This window comes from Manis pentadactyla, chromosome 9 (genome assembly GCF_030020395.1).
Source record: "Manis pentadactyla isolate mManPen7 chromosome 9, mManPen7.hap1, whole genome shotgun sequence".
NCBI lineage: Eukaryota > Metazoa > Chordata > Mammalia > Pholidota > Manidae > Manis > Manis pentadactyla.
In genome coordinates, this window is record NC_080027.1 from 86,068,323 (window position 1) to 86,085,829 (window position 17,507).

The 17,507-nt window shown below is 38.4% G+C and overlaps 2 protein-coding genes across 17 annotated transcripts in view; both read right to left on the reverse strand.

The window, feature by feature from the left end:
* The window catches only part of PHF21A (PHD finger protein 21A), a 265,112-nt gene that overhangs the window by 73,091 nt on the left and 174,514 nt on the right, over nucleotides 1–17,507 (reverse strand). The window lies entirely within an intron of this gene.
* LOC118915716 (complex I assembly factor TMEM126B, mitochondrial-like) lies at nucleotides 7,560–8,666 on the reverse strand. The gene is given in 2 exon segments (XM_036891892.2): nucleotides 7,560–8,324; nucleotides 8,326–8,666. Coding segments are annotated over 2 exon segments (693 nt in total). The 5' UTR covers nucleotides 8,632–8,666; the 3' UTR covers nucleotides 7,560–7,937.

The following is a 17,507-nucleotide window of genomic DNA, read 5'->3' on the forward strand; positions in this document are numbered from 1 at the left end:
TGTTCCTTCAGTTGTTCCTTTATTCTTATAATCCACATGAGTGAAATCATTTCGTACTTGTCTTTCTCTGCCTGGCTTATTTCACTAAGCACAATACGCTCTAGCTCCATCCATGCTGTTGCAAATGGTACGATTTCTTTTCTTCTTATGGCTGAATAATATTCCATTGTGTATATGTACCACATCTTCTTTATCCACTCATCTACTGATGGACACTTAAGTACTTCCATTTCTTGGCTATTGTAAACAGTGCTGCAATAAACATAGGGGTGCATCTGTCCTTTTCAAACTGAGCTACTGCATTCTTAGGGTAAATTCCTAGAAATGGAATTCCTGGGTCAAACGGTATTTCTATTTTGAGCTTTTGGAGGAACCTCCATACTGCTTTCCACAATGGTTGAACTAATTTATATTCCCACCAGCAGTGTAGGAGGGTTCCCCTTTCTCCACAACCTCGCCAACATTTATTGTTGTCTGTCTTTTGGATGGTGACAATCCTTACTGGTGTGAGGAGATATCTCATTGTGGTTTTAATTTGCATTTCTCTGATGACTAGTGATGTGGAGCATCTTTTCATGTGTCTATTGGCCATCTGAATTTCTTCTTTGCAGAACTGTCTGTTCAGCTCCTCTGCCCATTTTTTAATTGGATTATTTGCTTTTTGTTTGTTGAGGTGCATGAGCTCTTTATATATTTTGGATGTCAAGCCTTTATCGAATCTGTCATTTATGAATATATTCTCCCATACTGTAGGATGCCCTTTTGTTCTATTGATGGTGTCCTTTGCTGGACAGAAGCTTTTCAGCTTGATATAGTCCCAACTTGTTCGTTTTTGCTTTAGTTTCCCTTGCCCGGGGAGACACGTTCATGAAGAAGTCACTCATGTTTATGTCCATGAGATTTTTGCCTATGTTTTTTTCTAAGAGTTTTATGGTTTCATGACTGACATTCAGGTCTTTGATCCATTTCGAATTTACTTTTGTGTATGGGGTTAGACAATGATGCAGTTTCATTCTCTTACATGTAGCTGTCCAGTTTTGCCAACACCATCTGTTGAAGAGACTGTCATTTCCCCATTGTATGTCCATGGCTCCTTTATCGTATATTAATTGACCATATATGGTTGGCTTACTGTCTGGAGTCTCTAATCTGTTCCACTGGTCTGTGGGTCTGTTCTTGTGCCAGTACCAAATTGTCTTGATTACTATGGCTTTGTAGTAGAGCGTGAAGTTGGGGAGCGAGATCCCCACCCACTTTATTCTTCCTCCGCAGGATTGCTTTGGCTATTCAGGGTCTTTAGTGGTTCCACATGAATTTTAGAACTATTTGTTCCAGTTCGTTGAAGAACGCTCTTGATAATTTGATAGGGACTGCATTGAATCTTTAGATTGCTTTGGGCAGGATGGCCATTTTGACAATATTAATTCTTCCTAGCCAAGAGCATGGGATCAGTTTCCATTTGTTAGTGTCCTCTTTAATTTCTCTTAAGAATGTCTTATGGTTTTCGGGGTATAGGTGTTTCACTTCCTTGGTTAGGTTTATTCCTAGGTATTTTATTCTTTTTGATGCAATTGTGAATGGAATTGTTTTCCTGATTTCTCTTTCTATTGCTTCATTGTTAGTGTATAGGAAAGCCACAGCTTTCTGTGTATTAATTTTGTATCCTGCAACTTTGCTGTATTCTGATATTAGTTCTAGTAGTTTTGGAGTGAGTCTTTAGGGTTTTTTATGTACAATATCATGTCATCTGCAAATAGTGACAGTTGGACTTCTTCTTAACCAATGTGGATTCCTTGTATTTCTTTGTTTTGTCTAATTGGCGTGGCTAGGACCTCCAGTGGTATGTTGAATAACAGTGGGGAGAGTGGGCATCCCTGTCTTGTTCCCGAACTTAGAGGAAAAGCTTTCAGATTCTCGCAGTTAAGTATGATGTTGGCTGTGGGTTTATCATATATGGCCTTTATTATGTTGAAGTACTTGTCCTCTATACCCACTTTGTTGAGAGTTTTTATCATGAATGGATGTTGAATTTTGTTGAATGTTTTTTCAGCGTCTATGGAGATGATCTTGTGATTTTTGTCCTTTTTGTTGATGTGGTGGATGATGTTGATGGATTTTTGAATGTTGTACCATCCTTGCATCCCTGAGATGAATCCCACTTGGTCATGGTGTATGATCCTCTTGATGTATTTATGAATTTGGTTTGCTAATATTTTGTTGAGTATTTTTGCATCTATGTTCATCACGGATATTGGTCTGTAATTTTCTGTTTTGGTGGGATCTTTGCCTGGTTTTGGTATTAGGGTGATGTTGGCTTCATAGAATGAGTTTGTGAGTATTCCCTCCTCTTCTATTTTTTTGAACACTTTAAGGTTTATGGGTATTATTTCTTCTCTGTATGTCTGCTAAAATTCCACGGTAAATCCATCTGGCCCTGGCGTTTTGCTCTTGGGTAGTTTTTTGATTACTGCTTCAATTTCGTTGCTGGTAATTGGTTTGTTTAGATTTTCTGTTTCTTCCTTGGTCAGTCTTGGAAGGTTGTATTTTTCTAGGAAGTTGTCCATTTCTTCTAGGTTTTCTCTAGGATAAATTTTTAACTCACAGCAACAGCTAATTAAATGTCTTTTATTTCCAATGTCGACTATATTTCAATCGCCTGATTTTTAGCATCCAGTCAAAAATTTTTATGTTTGTTCCACCTATGTTGTTTTTTTTAAATGAGCATCACCAAAAAAGTGTAGGATTAAGAAAGAAAATGCTACCTATTGCCTTATTATCTCAGAAATCAAACATATTAGGGAATATTTCCTGTGTAGAAATCTTGGTGTCGGCCCAGATTTCTTATACCTCTGTAGTGCTTCAGGCCCATATTCTGAATGCATAAAACAGATGTTCAATTCTGGTTACCTGACCCAGCAAAGACCCTAGGTACAGTAATGAGGACAGTAGAAAAAACATGTAAGAACGATTTATAATCTGCACATTTTAACTGCTTGGTAATATAAAAGTTCCTGAACCATTGTGTTTGTACCAGAGATGACACAGAGGTTGTTCCCACAACTTAAAAGGCAGCACTGCTTGTTAATGGCATAGTTGTTAATGTACACTACACAAGTTATCCCACTGCTGTTCCCTGAAGCTGCTGGGATTTGTCTCACAGGAGAATTATGACCAGAGACTGCTGCACAGGAGCTGACAAATTGGACATGCAAAACAATTTAAGCACAGTAATGATCCTAAAATGGGGAGATAGAGGAAGAGGAACAAAACTGAAAACATCTACCATTTTATGGGACACTGATCACATAAAACAGGTTGTTTATCCTACTCCAAGCCCCTGGTATAATGTGAGATAATGTAGGAAGCCCTCTTTTTCAAAGAAACACAAAACACAACCAGATGCTGGAAGAGGTAAATATAATAGATTTAATCAAATTCTACACAGAATAAATGCACTAAGACATGGATCAATTATTTCCAAAAGTGAGGATATCTTTCAACAATCCTCAATTATGCAGTTTTTTTCTTAAAATAAAGAAAAAGACAAACAGCATTAGAACGCTACACTTTGCTAGACAGGATACACCAAGTAGAAAAAATTTTGTGAGGAAATGTAGTATTCTATGAAGAAATGTAGTATTTTCCTTACATTTAAATAAAAGTAAATCTTAGACTTCACTAAACACTGACATTTTGCATTGGGAAGTATTTTAATGAAAGTACACCCTGAACAACACTCTTGATGCTTAAAATACACAATTTTTCTCATCTACCATAATAGCATAAGTACATAGAGTTAAATGATTCCAAAACTACTGAATATCTCTTAATTTCACAAAATAATCACTATTTCAGTAGTTTAATTTATCCCCAAGTATCTGTGAGAATTACTTAAAAGAGAAAAAGGAACAGTGTTAAAAATTTACTTTCTGACAAGACCCCACCTAAAACAAGGATCAATTCCACTGCTTTTCATCACTTACTTAGGCAGGCTGGCTGCCAAAATGAGGGACGGTTAACTTCAAGGGATTGGATCTTCCAAAACACGTGACAAAGGATGATTTGCACTACTCTCTATTTAGTCTGAGTTCTCTGCACTAGAGAAAGAAGAAACCTGGACTCATCTTTCAGAATTTCAGAGCAAGTTGTTTTTCATTTTAAATTGTCAGCACTAGAAATTTTGTTAGAGATTAAGGTCCAGCAACATAGAGGAAAAGCATGAAAATCTCTTAATTAATAAAAAGCATTTGGTTTAAAATTTATTTTATTAAACCTTAAATTTGAAGAAAAAACTTTTCACAAGCTATGAAAACCAGTAAATTCAATCCACAAATCTATATATAAACATTTCATCTTTACACACACACACACACACACACACAGAGGCACACACTCTCCAAGTTGTAGAAAAGATGGAATGGCTCTGCATTAAAAAGATGGTTATTTTTATCTTCTTTTAGCATACTTCTTGGTACTAAAGAAAAGCTCACTACTTTATTAACATGCTCTTTTCCAGATTCTACATCCAACAAAATTACAGAGGTGAAGGGTCAGAAGAGAAGAAGACACTGTACAGAACATAAGATCAGTCCCTGATTTTTTAAAAAAATAGCCATTTTTAGAGTTTTAAATTCACAGTAAAATTGAGTGGAAAGTACAGAGAATTCCCATATACCCTCTGTCCCCATGGCCCACAGCCTCCCTCACTATCAACATCTCCATCATTATAGTATATTTGTTAAAGCTGATGAACCTACATTGATGCATTATCACCCAAAATCCATAGTTTATACTAGGGTTCCCTCTTAATGTTGTACATTCTATGGGTTTTGACAAATGTATAATGACATGTATCTATCACTGTAGTGTCATATGGAATAGTTTCACTGCCCTAAAAATCCTCTGTACTCTATCTCTTCACCCCTCCCTCCTCCCAACCCCTGGCAACCACTAATTATTTTATTGTCTCCATAATTTTGTATTTTCCAGAATATCACATAGTTGGAACCATACTAGATTTTCCAGATTGGCTTCTTTCATTTAGTAATATGCACTTAAGGTTCCTTCACGTCTTTTCATGATAGAGCTCATTGACAGAGATCATTCTTTTTAGCAAGGAATAACATTCTATTGTCTGAATATACCGCAGTTGTCTCTGATTTTTAGATACAGTCTAATGTGGCAGCTGGTTAGGCTCTATAATGGTTACAATAAAAACAACAGCAATAATATCAGATGGATATTAACCTACCAATTGAACCTGAGGCTCTAAGCATGTAAGTGACTTAAGACCTAGGTCTCAAGTCAGGGTAGGGGTAGAGTTAGACTTAATCATTCTAGTTCCTGATATCTAATTCTACATCATTATTTTACTTGCTGATAAGGACTTGGAGCCCTCACATCTATGGACTGCACAAGATAGCGAACCACAAAAGCAACAACTGAAAACTTTACATAACTCCCCACTCCCCTGCCCCCATTCTGCTTTTAAGAAAAATAAGTAGAGAGGCAGTATTATGCAGCAGAAATAATACAGAAGGTCAAGAAATCAGGATTATAGTCTTATATCTCTCACTGAGCTAAGTTATTTATCAGTTCTTGGGCTCAACATCCCCACTCAAAGTCTCCAACATTCTTTTCTGCTTAAAATTCTAAGAATTTCTGAATGGTAAAAATACAATCCCTTGATCTCTAGTTTCTACCTCTATAAGCACTATATGTAGAAAACTAATGTTCATAATTATGATCTTGATATACTAAAAAGAAGTTAAATCATTAAAGAACAGTGTCATTTAGGGATTCAAAAGGGGTCAGGCAGGTAATGTATGTGAATCAGGCAGCCCAGCTACGAAAGAACAGCAAGTGATGGGGACAAATGTCAACTGGACAGTGCCCCATCTAAAGGCAGTAATGTAAGAATTGTTTTAACATTGTGAGTTAGAACATCTTTGCTGGTTAGATTGAGACCAGAGGCTACCAGTTTTCAATCCCCAGACAGTAATTACATTCACTGAACTATAGTTACTAGAAGAGGAATCACCAATTACTTAGAAAAATTTTCCAAAATAGGAAGTGAATCAAAAAGGATTTCAGATAACCAGAAAATTAAAATGGCTTTATCATGAAAAGCATGAGCTCCCCGTGCCCCTCACACACTATACATGCTTTTCATGACAGAACTCATTACAAGCTAAAAAGGACAGTGTCGGCAAGTGAGGAGATGAGTGAGGAGACGAAACACCTGATTAAGGTTGTAACATCTCCTGACATTAAGCGGCAGGGTCTTTATTTTTATACCTTTTTAAAGTTTACATAATGTTAAACATTTTTCTTTAATCATGAACAGTACAATTCTTTTCCAGTCAATCTACAGAATTCCAGCTTGTTACCCTTAAGTAAATACATCATTTCTTTTAACTTTCCCCTAGTCTATTGTGATTAGTTATTCATAAAAGCTATGTGCTAAGTGCTGAACAGGAAATGGCATAAGACAGTATGTGAGCTAAGCATGCAGACTATGATTTTTACTTTAAGCATGTAAGATTATATAGTGTTTAAGATACGTGTCTAAAATATGTGTCTAAGGCTATATAAAATTTTAAAAGATCATATAAAATGCAAGCTATATTAAGTGTAACTAGATTATTAATTAAATCCTATCCTACACATGTGGATTGAGGCTTACATCTAAAATCTAGGGATGGCACTCCTATCACCTATTCCTCAACTTTCCTACAAATACAATAAAAACACCTTATTCTTTCATAATATTCATTCCACAACTTCAGATATTACACCTTTCTTCCTGTATCTACAGGCACTAGGGCCTTGCAGTCCTTTTTACCTTTTATTTTATTATTATTATTTTTTTCTCTGTGTCATGTTTTCTTTTATTTTTTATTTTTTATTTTTTTTTAAGTGTGGGATCATAACCTCTTCTTTTTCATCTTTTTTTTTTTGCTATCATTAATCTACAATTACATGAAGAACATTATGGTTACTAGGTTCCCCCCTTCACCAAGTCCCCCCCACATACCCCTTCACAGTCACTGTCCATTTGTGTAGTAAGATGCTGTAAAATCACTACTTGTCTTCTCTGTGTTGCACAGCCCTCCCCATGCCCCCCACACACTATACATGCTAATCATAAGGTGCCCTTTCTTTTTCCCCGCCCTTATCCCTCCCTTCCCACCCATCCTCCCCAGTCCCTTTCCCTTTGGTAACTGTTAGTCCATTCTTGGGTTCTGTGATTCTGCTGCTGTGTTGTTACTTCAGTTTTCCTTTGTTCTTATACTCCACATATGAGTGAAATCATTTGGTACTTGTCTTTCTCCGCCTGGCTTATTTCACTGAGCATAATACCCTCTACTCCATCCATGTTGCTGCAAATGGTAGGATTTGTTTTCTTCTTATGGCTGAATAATATTCCATTGTGTATATGTACCACATCTTCTTTATCCATTCATCTACTGATGGACACTTAGGTTACTTCCATTTCTTGGCTATTTCAAATTGGGCTGCTGCATTCTTAGGGTAAATTCCTAGAAGTGGAATTCCTGGGTCAAATGGTATTTTTATTTTGAGCATTCTGAGGAACCTCCATACTGCTTTCCACAATGGTTGAACTAATTTACATTCCCACCAGCAGTGCAGAAGGGTTCCCCTTTCTCCACAACCTCGCCAACATTTGTTGTTTTTTGTCTTTTCGATGATGGCGATCCTTACCTTTATATCTTTTATATAATAACACTATATTTGCTCTTACTACTTTCCTATTAATATAATAATATTTTTTAATTTAATTACTATTTATTGAGTAACTGCTATATACTATGTTAAAGGAACAAAAACAAATTGTCTAGAGCTACTTTTAACTTTCATCAAGATCTGAGTCCTCATCATAAAAAAAATCCATTCTGTATTCATTCATTCTTCGGTTAATCTTCAAGCACAGTTTTTTCAAGTGTACTTTCAAATATTGCATAATGTTGTAGACCATTAAATATTCCAAAGGTGGTCTGAAAGACTAGAGGAATTACCATTGCTTTTATCTCAGATTGACAAAGCAGCAGCCAATAAAGTAAAACCCTTCCTTTTGGTGGCAGTGGAACAGTATGATACTTGACTGCCAGATGTCCATTTTTAGAAAAAGCCAAAGCACTGGGATACAAAAAACCACACACTATGCCAATCAGTGAACTTCTCAGAACACAATTTTCCTTGCTTATATTACCTGAATATAAAGCATCTGTTACAAGGAGCTTGTAAGAAACTATAGTAGACAAAAATGGAAGCGTAGTCAATGATGCATACGTTTTCAAAACCATCCCGTTTAACCTTGAAGCAGTGTCTGAAAATTAAGTTTGCCAACATTCCAGAGAAACCAGCTGTTGTGCCAAAAAACACTGTTCCATGTGTATTTAAAACTTTTTCTTTTCTAAGATTATCAATTTTTTTTTCTATCATTTCAATGACTATTGATCTTTTGAGTTTTGTATTTCCTAGAGAAAGACTGGGCTGACCATGTGTGTTTGTTGCCATCTTGATGTCCTTGGGCACTTCCCCAGTTCCCACTGGCACCACACCTGCTTCCCTCGGGTCAGCCCCGGCCTCCTGCCCCAGCGCCGCCATCTTGGCAGCCTAATATAATAATATTATGTCATAAATTTATTATAAACTTCTATATATGGGATAATGTAAAACTTCTTATTTTACTCATAACTTCTTTCTTCAACTCTTCTAATATTATAAGCAACATAAAAGGGGGGCCCTGGGTAGTGGGGACTATTAATCTCCTTATTACTTTGCTATTTCATATAAATTTCTTGGGAAAATGATTTTTTTCCATGGGGGTTTTTCTATGCCTCAGGTTCCCATAATTTCTTCTCTGCCAATATTCTAAAGAAATTCTGGTTAGTCATGTTTCAATTGTTACAAAGAAAGGAACAAACTGCATCTAGTTTTTGAGAGGCCTGGGTTGTTCTGCCTCACTTCTTCATGGCAGTATGCCTGGAACAGTTGGTCCTATAACACTGCTTTCGTTTCCGGAATTGCTGCTTTGATCAATATTTTGGGTTATGTTATTTACTAAAGATGAATAAATCTTAAATACGTAAGATTTCCCATATATGAGCCCAATCACCAACATTATAACTGCAAAAATAAGTGCAGGAATTAGCAGGGGCCAGCTATGAGGTTTCCTGTTTTCAGGATTCCTCCTCATGCCTGCACCTTGTCAAACAGCATGAGCAGCATGGCCCGCGCCAGCCTATCCTCTGAAAAACTAGTTTGAATGATGCTCTGTTCACTTAACAAAGAACTGGAGCTCATTTGTCTGAGCTAGCACTTCTGGAGCTGATAAGGGGTTGGGTGATATCCAAGCAGATTGACTAAATGTAGAGTGTACTGGAGTAGGGAGCTGGGCCAAGGAGAGATGTCCTTTGCTGTACATTAGATACAGAAAACTGCCAGGAAATAAAGACAGGCCATTGAAAGCCAAGGAAGAAGAGTAACCTATGTGACAAACTTAATTGAGCAAAGCAGGAGAAGAGCCAAAGAAGGTAATCAAGGTTGGAAGTGGGACAGAGATGAATATGGACAGCTCAAGAGATGGGTCTGGAAACCAGTATGTCCATTCTGAGGCAAACTGCCTGCAAGTTGTTCTAAGCATTTAGAAGGGCTGGGAGTGTTCCTATATTTCTGGTGTGGATAACCGGCTCTAAAATGCCAGAGAGACTATACTTCTGTCATCAAAGATAGTCTCTCTGGCAGCTGAGCAGGGGATACATGCTGGAGTCAGCAGAACAAGACTGATGTCATTCACCATTATGGAGTATGACGTCCAGTTTTTTCTGTGTGTGTGTGTGTGTGTGTGTGTGTGTGTGCGCGCGCTTACTGGCCATTGGTAAATATATATATATGTATAAATACATATATATATATATATTCTATCATTAATCTACAATTACATGAGGAACATTATTTTTACTAGGCTCCCCCTTTCACCAAGTTCCCCCCACAAACCCCATTACAGTCACTGTCCATCAGCATAGTAAGATGCTGTAGAGGCACTACTTGTCTTCTCTGTGTTGCACATCCCTCCCCATGCTCCCCCACATTACACATGCTAATCGTAATGCCCCCTTCCTCCCCCCACATATCCCTCCCTCCTGACCCATCAACCCAGTCCCTTTCCCTCTGGTAACTGTTAGTCCATTCTGGGTTCTGTGTTTCTGCTGCTGTTTTGTTCCTTCAGTTTTTACTTTGTTCTTATACTCCACATATGAGTGAAATCACTTGGTACTTGTCTTTCTCTCCCTGGTTTATTTCACTGAGCATAATATCCTCTAGCTCCATCCATATTGTTGCAAATGATAGGATTTCTTTTCTTCTTATGGCAGAATAATATTCCATTGTGTATATGTACCACATCTTCTTTATTCATTCATCTACTGATGGACACTTAGGTTGTTTCCATTTCTTGGCTATTGTAAACAGTGCTGCGATAAACATAGGGGTGCATCTGTCTTTTTCAAACTGGGCTGCTGTACTCTTAGTGTAATTCCTAGAAGTGGAATTCCTGGGTCAAGTGGTATTTCTATTTTGAGCTTTTTGAGGAACCTCCATACTACTTTCCACAATGGTTGAACTAATTTACATTTCCACCAGCAGTGTAGGAGGGTTCCCCTTTCACCACAACCTCGCCAACATTTGTTGTTGTTTGTCTTTTGGATGGTGGCGATCCTTACTGGTGTGAGGTGATATCTCATTGTAGTTTTAATTTGCATTTCTCTGATGACTAGCGATGTGGAGCATCTTTTCATGTGTCTGTTGGCCATTTGAATTTCTTCTTTGCAGAACTGTCTGTTCAGCTCCTCTGCCCATTTTTTAATTGGATTATTTGCTTTTTGTTTGTTGAGGTGCATGAGCTCTTTATATATTTTGGATGTCAAGCCTTTATTGGATCATCATTTATGAATATATTCTCCCATACTGTAGGATGCCTTTTGGTTCTACTGATGGTGTCGTTTGCTGTACAGAAGCTTTTCAGCTTGATATAGTCCCAACTTGTTCGTTTTTGCTTTAGTTTCCCTTGCCCGGGGAGACACGTTCATGAAGAAGTCACTCATGTTTATGTCCATGAGATTTTTGCCTATGTTTTTTTCTAAGAGTTTTATGGTTTCATGACTGACATTCAGGTCTTTGATCCATTTCGAATTTACTTTTGTGTATGGGGTTAGACAATGATGCAGTTTCATTCTCTTACATGTAGCTGTCCAGTTTTGCCAACACCATCTGTTGAAGAGACTGTCATTTCCCCATTGTATGTCCATGGCTCCTTTATCGTATATTAATTGACCATATATGGTTGGCTTACTGTCTGGAGTCTCTAATCTGTTCCACTGGTCTGTGGGTCTGTTCTTGTGCCAGTACCAAATTGTCTTGATTACTATGGCTTTGTAGTAGAGCGTGAAGTTGGGGAGCGAGATCCCCACCCACTTTATTCTTCCTCCGCAGGATTGCTTTGGCTATTCAGGGTCTTTAGTGGTTCCACATGAATTTTAGAACTATTTGTTCCAGTTCGTTGAAGAACGCTCTTGATAATTTGATAGGGACTGCATTGAATCTTTAGATTGCTTTGGGCAGGATGGCCATTTTGACAATATTAATTCTTCCTAGCCAAGAGCATGGGATCAGTTTCCATTTGTTAGTGTCCTCTTTAATTTCTCTTAAGAATGTCTTATGGTTTTCGGGGTATAGGTGTTTCACTTCCTTGGTTAGGTTTATTCCTAGGTATTTTATTCTTTTTGATGCAATTGTGAATGGAATTGTTTTCCTGATTTCTCTTTCTATTGCTTCATTGTTAGTGTATAGGAAAGCCACAGCTTTCTGTGTATTAATTTTGTATCCTGCAACTTTGCTGAATTCTGATATTAGTTCTAGTAGTTTTGGAGTGGAATCTTTAGGGTTTTTTATGTACAATATCATGTCATCTGCAAATAGTGACAGTTGGACTTCTTCTTAACCAATGTGGGTTCCTTGTATTTCTTTGTTTTGTCTAATTTCCGTGGCTAGGACCTCCAGTGGTATGTTGAATAACAGTGGGGAGAGTGGGCATCCCTGTCTTGTTCCCGAACTTAAGAGGAAAAGCTTTCAGATTCTCGCAGTTAAGTATGATGTTGGCTGTGGGTTTATCATATATGGCCTTTATTATGTTGAAGTACTTGCCCTCTATACCCACTTTGTTGAGAGTTTTTATCATGAATGGATGTTGAATTTTGTTGAATGTTTTTTCAGCATCTATGGAGATGATCTTGTGATTTTTGTCCTTTTTGTTGATGTGGTGGATGATATTGATGGATTTTTTAATGTTGTACCTTCCTTGCATCCCTGAGATGAATCCCACCTGGTCATGGTGTATGATCCTCTTGATGTATTTTTGAATTTGGTTTGCTAATATTTTGTTGAGTGTTTTTGCATCTATGTTCATCACAGATATTGGTCTGTAATTTTCTTTTTTGGTGGCATCTTTGCCTGGTTTTGATATTAGGGTGATGTTGGCTTCATAGAATGAGTTTGTGAGTATTCCCTCCTCTTCTATTTTTTGGAACACTTTAAGGAGAATGGATATTATGTCCTCTCTGCACATCTGATAAAATTCCGCAGTAAATCCATCTGGTCCAGGGATTTTGCTCTTGGGTAGTTTTTTGATTACTGCTTCAATTTCGTTGCTGTTAATTGGTCTGTTTAGATTTTCTGTTTCTTCCTTGGTCAGTCTTGGAAGGTTGTATTTTTCTAGGAAGTTGTCCATTTCTTGTAGGTTTTCCAGCTTGTTAGCATATAGGTTTTCATAGTATTCTCTAATAATTCTTTGGGGTCTGTCGTGATTTTTCCTTTCTCATTTCTGATTCTGTTGATTCTATTTTTCTGTTAATAAGTCTGGCTAGAGGCTTATCTATTTTGTTTATTTTCTCAAAGAACCAGCTTTTGGTTTCATTGATTTCTTCTAATGTTTTATTCCTCTTAATTTTATTTATTTCTTTTTTAATCTTTATTATGTCCCTCCTTCTGCTGACTTTAGGCCTCATTTGTTCTTCTTTTCCAATTTTGATAATTGTGACATTAGACTATTCATGTGGGATTGTTCTTCCTTCTTTAAATATGCCTGGATTGCTATATACTTTCCTCTTAGAACTGCTTTCTCAGCGTCCCACAGAAGTTGGTGCTTTGTGTTGTTGTTGTCATTTGTTTCCATATATTGCTTGATCTCTGTTTTAATTTGGTCAATGATCCATTGATTATCTAGGACAATGTTGTTAAGACTCCATGTTTTTCTGAGCCTTTTAGCTTTCTTTTTACAATTTATTTCTAGTTATATACCTTTGTGGTCTGAGAAGTTGGTTGGTCGAATTTCAATCTTTTTGAATTTACTGAGGCTTTTTTTGTGGCGTAGTATGTGGTCTATTCTGGACAATGTTCCATGTACACTTGAGAAGAATGTGTATCCGGTTGCTTTTGGGTGTAGAGTTCTATAGCTGTCTAATAGTTCCATCTATTCTAGTGTGTTATTCAGTGCCTCTGTGTCCTCACTTATTTTCTGTCTGGTGGATATGTCCTTTGGAGTGAGTGGTGTGTTGAAGTCTCCTAAAATGAATGCATTGCATTCTAGTTCCTCCTTTAATTCTGTTAGTATTTGTTTCACATATGTTGGTGCTCCTGTATTGGGTGCATATATATTTATAATGGTTATATCTTCTTGTTCAACTGACCCTTTTATCATGTAGTGTCCTTCTTTATCTCTTGTTACTTTGTCTTGATGTCTATTTTGTCTGATACTAGTACTGCAACACTTGCTTTTCTGTCTTTGTTGTTTGCATGAAATATGTTTTTCCATCCCTTGACTTAGTCTGTGCATGTTTTTGGTTTGAGGTGAGTCTCTTTTAAGCAGCATATAGATGAGTCTTGCTTTTTTATCCATTGTATTACTCTGTGTCTTTTGATTGGTGCATTCAGTCCATTTACATTTAGGGTGATGATTGAAAGATATGTACTTATTGCCATTGCAGGCTTTAGATTCGTGGTTACCGGGTGTTCAAGGTTAGCTTCTTTACTATCTTACCATCTAACTTAGCTCTCTTATTGAGCTATTATAAACACAGTCTGATGATTCTTTATTTCTCTCCCTTCTTATTCCTCCTCCTCCATTGTTTATATGTTAGGTGTTTTATTTTGTGTTCTTTTGTATTTCCTTTGACTGCTTTTGTGAGCAGTTAATTTTATTTTTTGCCTTTAGTTAGTATTTGGTTGGTCTGCTTTCTTTGCTGTGATTTTATTTTCTCTGGTGACATCTATTTAGCCTTAGGAGTGCTTCCAACTCAAGCAGTCCCTCTAGAATACATTGTAGAGGTGGTTTGTGGGAGACAAATTCCCTCAACTTTTGCTTGTCTTGGAATTGTTTAATCACTCCTTCATATTTAAATGATAGTCATGCTGGATACAGTATTCTTGATTCAAGGCCCTTCTGTTTCATTGCATTAAATATATCATGCCATTCTCTTCTGGCCTGTAAGGTTTCTGTTGAGAAGTCTGATGATAGCCTGATGGGTTTTCCTTTGTAGGTGACCTTTTTTCTCTCTGGCTGCCTTTAATACTCTGTCCTTGTCATTGATCTTTGCCATTTTAATTATTATGTGTCTTGGTGTTGTCCTCCTTGGGTCCCTTCTGTTGGGAGTTCTGTCGACTTCCGTGATCTAAACGACTATTTCTTCCCCCAGTTTGGGGAAGTTTTCAGCAATTATTTCTTCAAAAACACTTTCTAACCCTTTTTCTCTCTCTTCTTCTTCTGTACCCCTATAATGCAGATATTGTTCCATTTGGATTGGTCACACAGTTCTCTTAATATTCTTTCATTCCTGGAGATCCTTTTATATGTCTCTGCGTCAGCTTCTCTGCGTTCCTGTTCTTTGATTTCTATTCCATTAACGGCTTCTTGCATCCCGTCCATTCTGCTTTTAAGTCCTTCCAGAGACTGTTTTTTATCTGTATTCTCCCTCCGAACTTTACCCGTTAGCTCTTACATTTTTCTCTGCAGCTCCATCAGCATGGTTATGACCTTTATTTTTAATTCTTTTTCAGGAAGATTGGTTAAATCTATCTCCCCAGGTTCCTTCAGGGGGAATGTCTGGGTTATTCTGGTCTGTATCAAATTCTTCTGCCTTTTCATGGTGATAGAGGTAGTCGTGGGCAGTTTGCGCGTGTGTCAGCTGGGAGAACGAAGTCCCTTCCTGCTTGCTCCTCACCTTCCTTTTGTGTGAGAACGGCGACCCCTAGCGGCTTGTGGTGGGCAGCTGTGCGCCCAGGGGACCTCTGAGTCTGGTCCTGAGTAGGCTCCGTGTGGGTGTGGCTGGTCTCAGGCTGCTGCTCCACTATGGTGGGGCCGTGCCAGAGGGGGAATGGGTGGGAGGCTGTTTATCACTGTGAGGGGCCTCAGAGCTGTGCTGCCGCCCAGGGGGTTAGGGCGCCCGGAGTTCCCCGGCATTCCCAGACGCTGGGATGAGTGTGCCGGGATGTTTCCATCCAGCTGTGAGGCTCCTGTCCCTTTAAGACTTTCAAAAAGCACTCACTTTTCTTTTGTTCCAGGGGTGCCCGCTGTGGGGACCTGCTCACAGGTTTTACTGTTCCATTTCCCTAGTATCCAGCACCGCACTGTGTGTCTGTGTTCCTGGTGCAGATGACTAGGGCTGGGTATTTAGCAGTCCTGGGCTCCTTCTCCCTCCCCGCTCTGACTCCTCTACTTCTGCTGGGGAGCTGGGGTTGTGGGCGCACTCGGGTCCCACCAGGCTGCGGCTTGTATCTTACCCCCTTTGTGAGGCGCTGGGTTCTCACAGGTGTAGATATAGCCTGGCTGTTGTACTGTATCTTCTGGTCTCTTAGGAATAGTTGTATTTGTTGTATTTTCAAAAATATATATGGTTTTGGGAGGAGATTTCCAGTGCCCTACTCACGCCATCATCTTGGCTCCTCCCCCATGACGGCCAATTTTAAGATTCTTTGCTAACCTTACACACCAAGCCAAAGCTTCAATTCTGGAACAATGACTTCAATTCAAAATGAATGCTGGCAGCATTTAGACTAGTAAAATGTTGAGGTACAGTGGGTTCATAAAGGAGTAAATCGTAACAAACTTTACATAACTGCCACTAATATAAAGTTGGATTTAAAAATTTTATTCACTAATAGATTTATCCTACTGCCATAAAAATTATACAGCTATTTTTCTTTCAAAATAGATCACAGATGATCAAAACCCATATGCAAAAGGGCTGGGGAAATAAACCAGACAGTGAGGCTTTAAAATTAGCCTCCTCTTTCGGAGCTGCTATGGGCATCCTGGCTGCTCCTCTCTGACCCATGATCAGGCCCAGTGCTCAGTCAGTAAGACTGCTGTGCAACTGACACAGCCATCACTTCTGCCTAGTCTCCACACGCTTAAGGTATGTGATGCTGAATTTACTTATCTCAGTAGGCAGCACAGCCCCACCAACTGTGGTTAGGTTTCAGACTGGATAAGAACAAGACGTCAGGGGTTTTGTTGTCACGTCATTCTGCAGCAGCTTATTGCAGCTCTGTGCTGAGCAAGGCAAAAGCACTAAATCAACACAGCTCTGCAATTCAGCTCTGCTTACCCTTCAGATGTGCCAGCAGCAGGAAGACTTTGCAATATTCACTGGAAATGTGACATTAGTAACACAGATTTGTCTAGTCAGCACATTGTTTGAACATCTCCTTGGCCTTTCTCTGTCCTTGTCCCTTCCAGCTGCAATTTTCCTTACAAAATATTTCCTCTGATATTTTCAACCAAAGGACATAAGGATCCAACTCCATCTTGAGCCCACAGAAATGTGTGTAATCTCTATGTTATATGTAGATACTGGGAGAAAGACCTGTCAGACAACACTTGAGCTTCCTATGGTCTGCTCTGCTTAGTGAAAATGAAGAGAGATGACTATTTTCATTCTCTTTAAAAGAACCCAGTTGATTTAAGGGTGGCTGTAAGGGAAACTATGATGGACCTGCTAGGAGAAAGCAAGAGTATTTGTTGTCTGATGGATACGAGGGAATGGACCTACTCAAGTGCAAGTTGTCAGCCTTGCCACTAATCAGAGGGAAGAAAGCATCTTTAAGAAAATGAAACAAATTGAATGGAAAAGAAGAAGTGACACAAAAGTACATTGTTTAACAAGCAGCTTTTCTTGGTGGTTGAAGGTGATCCTTTCCTAACTGAAACTCTCTGTAATAGAAAGGAATTATTCCTGCACAGGGGTACATATCTATACTTCACAAGGCATTTGTTTGTGTGACAGTTATACTGTCATAATTTTAGATGGTTAAACCCTCTGCTCCAGGGTTTCTAAAGGATCAGAGCACTTGTCACTCTTGGTGCAGGTAGAGTGAAATAGAGTGGTTGAGCAGTTCATTTTTCTTTATAATTACACTCCATTAACCTT